We start from the raw sequence: 10,454 nt of genomic DNA on the forward strand, positions 1-10,454 counted from the left end.
AAGCCCACGACGAGCCCTTCCTCCGAACCAAAACCCTCGAGCCCCTTCGCGAACATTCTCCTCCAGTCCTCCCCCCTCCTCCTCCCCCCCGCATCCAGGCGAGCGACGCCGCGAGCGCCAGCGTGCTGCAGGCGAGACCTCCACAACCTCCCGCGGCCCGCAGCCATGGCGACCGTCATGCAGAAGATCAAGGACATCGAGGATGAGGTGCGTGACCGATGCGACCGTAGCCTCCGTCCCTCCTGCGCCCCGCCGCGTCGGCGGAGGGTTTGACGCTTGCGATTGGTAGTGGTAGACTCGATGCTGTAGTACGTCGTTTGCTTAGTAGTGTGTGGTTCCCTGTGGTTCGCTGCTTTTGTGGCTCCGGTTGTAGGCAGATTGGATTGGGGGCCTATGTTAGGTTACAAGTAGCAGGGGCGTAGGTTTTCTTGCTGTGTCGATTTAGAACTGATTTTTGTAGTACTGGAAGTGGTTTGTTCATCTATCTGTGAGTGTCAGTTGTAGCACAGGCTTAGGATCTTTTTGTTGTTGTATCGATTTACAAGTAGCAGGGGCTTAGGTTCACCTAGCTATGAGTGTCAGTTGCTACTCTTGATTTGATTTGATGGGTGCTAGCCCATAATTTTTCGTCTTATGCTTGATTAATATGAGGGCAAGTGAGGCTTTGGTAGCCTTTGGTCTTCATCGCTGGTCTTCAAACTTTTAGCACCGACTGAAATGATTTGGACCAAAGTTTTCTCGTTTCCCAAACAAAGACAAGTTGATCCAAAGGGGGCTTTGGGGTAATGATAATTTTTATGTCAACTGCCAACTGAGTGTGTTTTATCAAGTGGCTTGGTGATATAAATGGGTGCTCAGGTGCTATGTGGAATCTTATGTGCAACTGAAAGGAGTGTTTTTTTTTTTTTTTTGCTTACAAGTCATGATTGAGATGCTCGGTAGCTGCTGCAGAGGATTTTGAGTTGGTTAGTTGTGCTGGATACTTGAGAATTGGTGGATTTCAATAGTAATTCACTCAGTTAAGCTAGGCCTATTTTTCATGTGATTTGATAGTTGAAAAGGTTGAATTGGCCTCCTTACGGCGTTGATAAGAAGCTGCACGTTTTATGTAACTAGGACTCTGCGGCACGAGCACATAGGCTGCTTACCCGTGTCTTCTATGTCATGGATGATTTTCTCTACTGATACTTAGCGGATAATAGTATGGTTTCAATTGATGATTAGTTGGTGTCTTGGTTCGGGATTAACACTTGACAATTATTAAAATTGTGGTGCACTGTGTGGAGCTTCTCTTGATGGATTGGGCAAACGAATATGAACATTTCAGATGATTAATCAAAGGCAAATTTTTCATTACCTGAACCATGCGTTTATGTTATTTGATTCTCTTTTACTTGACAGATGGCGAAGACGCAGAAGAACAAAGCCACTGCACACCATCTTGGCGGTCTGAAGGTGATATGCTCTTATCTATTTATTTCAGTTAATTGGAATCAATTTCATTGGATATTATGCTATACCTTGCCTTGTCAAGCCATATGGTGGTGTTATCAGTTCTTATCTCGATTATTGGCTTGACAGAGTGTGGATGTTGTTGATTTTATCAAATACGACAGCATGTTTCCCCGTGTTGGATTATCGACTTGTCAGAGTGTCGATGTTGTTGATTTTATCAAATACGACAGCATGTTTCCCCATGTTGGATTATCGGCTTGTCAGAGTGTCGATGTTGTTGATTTTATCAAATCCGATAGCATGATTCCCCATGTTCTGCATCAACCTTTATGCATAATTGTTGCATAACGGCCACATCAATGCCCTGCTGGGGTTATATGCTGCAGCATGTAAGAGCTTTCTTGTAGGGTTAAAAAATACCCCGAACAGAAAACAGCTTCACAAGCTCCCATTCCATCAAGTCATCAACTAGCTGAACAAATTTATTCTTATCTATGATTTGATACTTATGAGCATCTCCTTATGCTAAGCTCATATTACTAATTTGAGAAAAAAGAATCATTGTACTCACAGTTATTCCTTTGGTCAGGCTAAACTTGCAAAATTGCGGCGGGAGTTGCTTACTCCTACAACCAAAGGTGGTGGCGGTGCTGGTGAGGGATTCGACGTGACAAAAAGTGGAGATGCACGTGTTGGTTTGGTGGGTTTTCCTTCTGTTGGGAAATCAACGTTGCTGAACAAGTTGACAGGGACTTTTTCAGAGGTCTGCTCTTGCTGTACTAATAGTCCTTGCATTTTCCTGGTCTATTATGTTTGTTTCAGTACTGATATACTATCTTTGTACTCCTTATCTGGTTCACAAGGTTGCTTCCTACGAGTTCACAACTTTAACATGCATTCCTGGAGTTATTATGTACAAAGGAGCTAAAGTTCAGGTGATATTTTTTACTTTCAAAAGAAGCTACAAGTTGGCCTTTGTTATTAGTGCATGTTTGTTCTTTGTCTTTAACCATCTCTACTTCGTATTCAGCTTCTAGATCTTCCGGGAATCATTGAAGGAGCTAAAGACGGAAAGGGTAGAGGTAGGCAGGTAATATGCCCAGCTTTTGCTCTACTTTTGCAGTGCAATTAACATATGGTTACAAACGTGCCATGGCATATCATACATGGATATGTATAATCTCTACAAGTTCTCATGACACTGGTAGTTCAGTATTTCTGTGAGCATTGGGTAAACCTATCTCTGTTAGAGTTATTTGAGCACCCCATTTATCTATTATTGTAATCATCTGTGGCAGCTGTATGTGCATGTACGAAAGTGCATTCTCGCTTCCTCCTGATTATATTTTCGTAGGGGAAAAATCTAGTATAATGTACTGTGTAATGCCAATTCTCATTATTGTAATTGCCATTATGTTTTAGTTTCTAGCTCATAACACACATCATTACTAAAATATATGTACTGGAAGTTACCCAGATAAGTTTTTGAAAATTAATGTTGCTTTATGTTCTTCTTATCTTCCTTAGAAATAGTTTCAGCGACAATTTATATGTTTTTTGATACTGTAACATCCATAAAATCAGAATAAAGGATTTCCCCCCATGTTATCAAAATTAGCAATGCAATAAGTTATGTGCACCTCTTACTTTATAAAGGACAATTTATGCACACTATGGTCCATGAATTTCCTGAATTGTCCCTTATTCTGTCCATTAAAGAGTTATATGTCGTGTTTCCTCAGCTTAATGATTGATATTTCAGGTTATCAGCACAGCTAGGACATGCAATGTGATTCTGATTGTTCTTGATGCCATAAAACCAATAACCCACAAGCGTCTCATTGAGAAAGAGCTAGAGGGGTTTGGCATCCGGTAAGTCTCTATGTTGATACTTTCTGGTGCTAATGATGTTTCACCAGTATTTGACAAGTAATAAGACAGCTTGGACATTGGTCCTATTATTATTGGCATGCTGTCTCACTTTTCCATGGTCTCCCAATTTGTATGAAATTGTTGTGAGCCACCTAAATGGTTATTTTTATTAGTTGCCAATGTGGCATTCATCCAATTACATTAGTGGCATCCCCGTACACTGGAAGATAGTTTTTTTTTAGTTCCTCCATGTGATCATGTTCCTTCTAGTTCATCCAAGGTGTTCTATCTGAAACAGTTGTTGACTAAGGTGGATCACATTTTCCCCTTTACTTGGTCACTTGTTCAGTTTGTTCTGCGATGTAAGAATTTATCTGATTGTCTTGCTTGCTGAGAGAAGGTGATGTCTAATCTGTATGCGCTTTCCATGTATTAGGTTGAACAAGACACCCCCCAATATGACGTTTAGGAGAAAAGAAAAGGGTGGCATCAATTTCACATCAACAGTAGCAAACACTCACTTGGACCTTGACACAGTAAAAGCGATCTGTAGTGAGTACAGGATTCATAATGCTGATGTCTCCCTTAGGTTTGATGCAACAGCAGATGATCTCATTGATGTGATCGAGGGAAGTAGAATTTACATGCCTTGCATCTATGTCGTTAACAAAATTGATCAGATTACAGTCGAAGAGCTGGATATCTTGGACAAACTTCCCCACTACTGCCCAATCAGGTGAGTGTTTACTTGGCTGCTTGTTATGCTTGTTCTCTTCAAAAAAAATTAACCTTCAATGGTTAAAGCGCTTTCTTCCGTTGTTATCTGCCAACAGTGCCCATCTTGAATGGAACCTTGATGGACTTCTAGAGATGGTCTGGGAATACCTAGATCTGGTTAGGCTGTACACAAAACCCAAAGGTCTAAACCCAGACTATGAGGACCCTGTGATCTTATCAACCAAGAGGAAAACAGTGGAAGACTTCTGCAACCAAATCCACAAGGACATGGCGAAACAGTTCAAATAGTAAGTGCTGGCCTCATATGTCGGTAAATGCTTGTCTCCTCGTAATCAACCTGTTGGGCTAATTGCATGGTGAACTTGCAGCGCGCTGGTGTGGGGTTCTAGCGTTAAGCACAAGCCTCAGAGGGTTGGCAAGGTATGCATTTCTTGACCACACTGATGTTAGGTACACTCTGGTCTTTTCTAGCATTATTAATTCGCAAGATCTCTGCAGGAGCATGAGCTTGAGGACGAGGATGTTATTCAGATCATTAAGAAGATATAGTCACACTGGGTGGAGAGAGCGATCTTTTTTGCAAACCAGGAAGGAGCTATCAGTTACAGATATTTTCGAGAAGTGGCTATGTTAGAAGAACTTGTGTTTCTTTCGCTGGCTGTAAGATGCCCATAGGTGGGCGGCTGTTCGCATAAATCCTGTTTCGATCAAAAGACAGAATGTAGACAGTTTCCTTTTCCCTTGTACGAAGTAGACGTGTAACTGTGATGTGTGTGACAGATGGATAAACCAAGAGTCTTGCCCTCAACGGCCGAACACATGAAAAGATGATTGTCTATCTTTAGAAGATGATAAGATGGTTCTTATAATGCAGACTGTTTCATTTTCGTTAGTTTACCATTTTCCGTTGTACCTAATGATTGACTGCCAATTTTTATGATGAGAAAAACACATGGAGAAGCTTACTGGTCGTGATTATTCTACCAGATCACGTGTCGCTTTGTTGTTTGTTTCTGGTTTTTATAGATCTCAATGCTAACCTGTAGGGTGATAATTAATCATATGACTCCTTCCTCATCTAAGTTGTAGTGGGATAAGTAAAATGTGGATGCTACGCTGCAACAAATCGGAAGTTTGTACGGGACATGCTGTACCAATGCATGTGAAAGTGTCCTGTCTCGATCTGGTTGGTTTTGCCCGAAGTCTGAGGGGAGATCGCCAAACGAAAGATCTGTCCCAGCATCTTAGCCATCAATGATTGGAAAGGAACCTGTCGATCTCTGTTTGGAGTGTTAGTTATTACTCGTGGCTTAATCTTTGGATGCTTCGTCTGATCTTAAAGAGCCACTGCCAGGATTTGACTTAACCTCTCAGGATTTTTAATCGCCGGTAGAAAACCCACTTGCAGATAGCAGCCTAGGGTGCACTTCGGCAAGTCTTCCTTAAACTCGACTTTGAAAAAGCCTACGACAGGGTGGGCTTCCTTAGCAAGTCCTTATCCGAAAAAGTTTTGATCGAGGCTGGGTCCATAGAGCCCTTGGTTTGGTCTCGCCATTAACGGAGAAGTGAGTACTTTTTCTTCATGTTGAAAGTGGTAGTTCATTTGTGTAGCAAATGCATTTCTTGATTCTTGCTATTCTCCCCCTTTACTTATTTCTCCGTGAAATTTTGCTATCCCAATTGTAAAAGAAAAGAGATTTAGGTGGGCAGCAAAGAAAGGAATCGTAAAAGAAAAGAGATTTAGCCATTTAGGTGGATCCTGTGCTTAAAGGTAATTAAACGTAGAAATTTATATGCGTGGATCAGAGAATTACATGTCTAGTTTGTCGTTTAGCTGGAAGGGTAAACCACCTCACGTCAGACAGTCAAAGTGACCGCTGGCCTAGGCTCGAGCGATCGACCGCCTGTTAGGGGAGCCCAGGTGTAATTAATATCTTCGCGATATTAATATATTTTTTTTTTTATAAAAAATAAGCTATCAGAGTAGTGAAATAAAGAAATATCTATGGAGTGGCCAAGTAAGGTTTAGCTTCTCTTATACCAAAGGAATCCATATTAATAATGAAAATTTGACCAGATCTTTCTACGTGTGATTTAAGTACTTGATATGCTTAGCTGTTCTTGATTCCCGAAATCGTGGACATTAGAAGCCATAGAGTTTAGTATAGGATCCGATGAGTTGATCCCACCAAGGGTTGACTTAAGTTTTTTTTAGCGTGTATTTTTCCTTTGTTGATTTGTGTATCCACATGTGATCCCATCAAGGGTTGACTTAAAGTTTTTTTAGCGTGTATCATTCATTTGTTGATCCGTGTATCCACATGATAGTGACACCCATGAGTTGTGTTCACTTTGAACTGAAATTGGACAATACATATGGCTACGTATATGCCCTTTTTTCTAGAGAAAGAAAATGCAAATTGGGTGACATGCCTGCCCACCCATGATGAAATTAAAACATGGTATAGGTATAGTACTAGGAAATGTGCCCGTGCGTTGCACCGGGATAGAGAAAAATATGCGGTGCGAAGCCGTATAAAGTAAGTTGCCGTAGAAGAAAACGTGACATGTTTCAAAAACCAGCCACCTTCGACGTGTCAATGTCTCAACAGATAGTCTCAGCGCAAATTCATTCATGAAATAAGACTAATATCGAGTGCATTTTACGTGCATTCTTTCTTGATTCTAATTAAGATCCATGGCTAACAAAAATAGTTTATTATATACTTCAAAAAGTAGTTTATTATAGCTATGGCTATATGGAGTTCATTACATCTCAAACTTTAATACTCGGAACATGATTTGAATATTACTCGTCCAACAACAAGCAGCAAAAGTGAGCTTTCCATAAAACTCTGGATTTCTTTTATAATCTCCCTGCACAACAATCTCTATCTTCTGCATTCGGCTTAATAGATAAACCACATTCAATCACGTCTGGAAGAAGTATTCTAAACTGAAATTGGCCACGCTAGCTAGGTAGCCATGCAGCATCTCTGTATTACAGCACTGGGTGACACAACGCCGCAGGAGTGGGAGGCGGGCGGCATCATACACGCCGAAGCCCTCCATCACCTTCCGATACGCGCTTCTTCTCCTTGATGGAGTCAAAGCTCCACGCCGATGACGTCAATCGCCGTGCGTAGACGACGATAGGATGGTTAGATCGGCAGAGTTCGTTTGCATGCTTGATATTTGTAATGAGATGTGGGATCGATCTTGTGCAATCTGCCTGCTCTATTCAAAGTCTGTATTTTGAGTAGGACAATATTCTCGTGCGACCAGCGCTTGGCCTAACCGCTTGTGTCTCTTCGATGAAGTCATGAAACTGGCGGTGATGTCCCTTCGAGTGACGGCGGGCACCCCAGCCGCGGCCATACGCGACCCGCGAGCCTGTGGATCCACCCAAGATGGTGGAACCGTGCAACCGAGGCTCACCGGCCAGTACAAATCGTTGCTAATCTGTAGCTCTTTTTGCCTAACCGATAGCTATCGAGGTGATGAACCGGGGTCGAGAAAGCAATGCGTGACCGCGACCAGGACGTCACCCAGATGGCGCTAACTTTTCCTCAACAATATCGACTCCGGCATTTCTTGTGTAATGCGTGCGTGCTCCAAAGATCTATTGATTTGTGCTTCTTGCCAACATTGCCACGAGCGATAGCCGTGCTGGCTTCAGAGACACAACCGGATCAGATGTTGGTCCAGTACACGAGCTGCATATGAGCGTCGCCGCCTCCCCGATGACCTCTTGATCGCTCGTCGTCACCTCTTGACCGCTCCGGCGGCGTAGGTGGAGCAGATGTTCCTCTCTATATCCACGCTAGATGTACTGTCACTGGCCGGGCCGCGTGGCGTGCTGGCGCTTGACCTCTGAGCGGGCCGAGAAGATTTGACGTTGATGCCCGCGGATACGGGCGAGGTTCCTGGCCGACTCGATCGAGGTCCCAAAGGCAAAGAGCTCATCCGCGGCCTTCACGAGATCGCTCACGACGTCTTTGATAGTTATCTCACGATACATCCTTCATCCTTGTATATATTTATATATAGACGGAATGTTCAACTTGTCGCACACGATATGGAACGATTCAACTTGTAACTCGTACGCACCCCGTGATCTTTGTTGGGAGTAGTCGTGTGTGGTTTGGCAAGCTCTTCTCTATTTTGTTTTGTCATCGAGAGGAGTCTTGGATACGGAAGGAGTCGTGGGTAAGTGGCGCGTTATTCAGTCGGTGTTTACCTGGTGTCTTAGAGTTGCCCTTGGTTTTGGACGAATCACGGATCATGATTTAGCAAGCGCGGTACGAAAGCGTATTACACGGTTGGACGAAAGCGCACTTTAGCGGACGAAACCAAGGAAACGTTAGCTCCTTTATTATTAGGTATAGATATAGATATAGATTACATGCATGCCTACCATAAGCACCATCCTTGGGCTTAATGTGTAGTTTGGTCGAATTCAAAGGGAGGTTCTGTGTTCTAGCTGTATGGGCAGGCCATGCAGCGGCGACGGCATGGGGTCTCTTGTGAATGTGTTCTCCTTGCAGGAGAGCTTCCATGTGAAGTGTCTCACCAGCTAGTGCATCATCACCAGTGTTTGGACCTTGGCAAACTCCATCCCGGGGCATATCCTGGGGCCGGCGCCGAAGCCGACGAAGGAGCACGACGGCGTCGTGGATGACAGGTTCTCAAACCGGGAGGGGTCGAACTTAGCCGGCTCGGGGAAGATGCTAGGGTCCAATTGCGTTGCGCTAGCCATCCAAAACGCCTGAACAGAAAATAAGAGTTGCATCAGCTAGCAAATTGTTTGCTGCAAAAAATGGTGTTGCAGCAGCTACAAACGGAGTCCAAATTAGCAATGCACCTGCCATCCTTTTGGAATGCGGTAGCCATCGAACTCGACATCCTCCAGACGACTCCAGTGCTACTCTAAAGCCCCCGAACACTACAGGGATGAGGCGAAGTGTTTCCTGTGCGACTCGCCATGTGAACTTCATATTTGATAGGTCTACCCATGTAAGAGCCTGTCCATCAGACTTGTTCCTTGCAATCTCTTCATGCTCTGTATCCCAAAATTACAACACAACATAACTGTCGGAAGTGACAAACGAAAATAACAGAAACAAAGCAACATGACAATGGCAGATGGCACTTGTCGTAGTACGTACCATGCACCATGGCGGCGAGGGTGGCCGGATCGCCGGCGAGGTGGCGGACCATTAACGTCATGAGTATGGACGTCGTGTCGTAGCCGGCAATCATGGGGATCAAGCTGTTGTCGACGATCTCCTCATCGGTCAGCAGCTGCTGGCCATGTTCGTCTCTCATGCTGAGCAGGTGGCTGATCAGGTTCTTGTTTGGCGAGTCCCCCTGTTTCGCCTTCTTCTCCCGCATGACACCCCTGAGTAGCCGTCGAGCCCTTTGGCCAGCCTTGATGCTCCGGCCGTAAGCCGTGAACGGCAGGTTCACCGGCATCGCAATAATGCCCGCAAGCATGCGCCCCACATCATCGGCGAAGGCGTCCCGCACGGCGCCCGCCTCAAAGCCGAAGACTAGCGCGGAGATGATGTTGAACGTCAGCCGCTTCATCAGTGGCAGCACCGTGACGGTCGTCCGGCCGGCCCAATTCTCCTCTAGGTGGTGCCTCACCTCGGAGTCGATCTTCTTAACGTACAGCTTGAGCATGGCTGGTTTGAGGAACTCCATTAGCGCGCCACGGATGCGCAGGTGATCGTCGCCGGAGAGGGACAAGATGGTCTTCTCCCCGATAACACGCTGGGCGAACAGGGGCACATACGGCGGCAGCGAGCTGCTGAAGAACATGAACTTGTTGGCCGCCGGGCCGACGAGGAGAACCGTCGGCTTGCCGAACAGCGAAAGCTTCGAAACCAGCCCATACCTGTCGATCCGGTCCCAAAACCACTGGTCGATGCTGTTAAAGTGCATGCCGCGGAGGAAGCCGAGGCTCTGGCCAATCACCGGAATACCCATGGAGCCAGGGGGCAAGTTGGCCGGACATGATTTCTTGGCTCTGCTCAGGATGTGGATGGCTATGGCAGAGGCTGTGACAAGGAGTGCTACGACTTTGAGCAAATAATCCATTGGACAAGCAAAGTTCACACGATGGAGCGATGCTACATAACTGAAACATATAGGGACGAACACACACACATATATATAGGAGCTAGCTAGCATCGATCCGTGGGGAGCAGAATTTTCTGCAGATTCTTTTTTATAGACTCAAATGTTAGGGCATGTACAATGGTAGAGAAGTCACGCCTTCCCTTAGCTCTCCACATCATCTAGAGAAGGCAATAGTTAAATAATGCATTATCTCTTATTGTCATCCCTTATAATTATAATTAATAAAAAATACTTAATTTTGGTAG

At 44.7% G+C, this 10,454-nt stretch overlaps 1 protein-coding gene and 1 pseudogene across 1 annotated transcript; one reads left to right on the forward strand and one right to left on the reverse strand.

Moving 5' to 3' along the window:
- Window positions 1-50: 50 nt before the first annotated feature.
- Window positions 51-4,957, forward strand: LOC127332055 (developmentally-regulated G-protein 3). Its single transcript, XM_051358307.2, has 10 exons — window positions 51-207; window positions 1,402-1,455; window positions 2,045-2,218; window positions 2,319-2,390; window positions 2,486-2,545; window positions 3,218-3,327; window positions 3,764-4,063; window positions 4,161-4,352; window positions 4,434-4,485; window positions 4,564-4,957. The coding sequence occupies exons 1-10, from the start codon at window positions 166-168 to the stop codon at window positions 4,612-4,614; spliced, it is 1,107 nt and encodes a 368-aa protein (XP_051214267.1). The 5' UTR covers window positions 51-165; the 3' UTR covers window positions 4,615-4,957.
- Window positions 4,958-8,471: 3,514 nt separating this feature from the next.
- Window positions 8,472-10,229, reverse strand: LOC127332054 (taxadiene 5-alpha hydroxylase-like; annotated as a pseudogene).
- Between the last annotated feature and the right edge of the window lie 225 nt (window positions 10,230-10,454).

This window comes from Lolium perenne, chromosome 2 (genome assembly GCF_019359855.2).
Source record: "Lolium perenne isolate Kyuss_39 chromosome 2, Kyuss_2.0, whole genome shotgun sequence".
Taxonomy (NCBI): domain Eukaryota; kingdom Viridiplantae; phylum Streptophyta; class Magnoliopsida; order Poales; family Poaceae; genus Lolium; species Lolium perenne.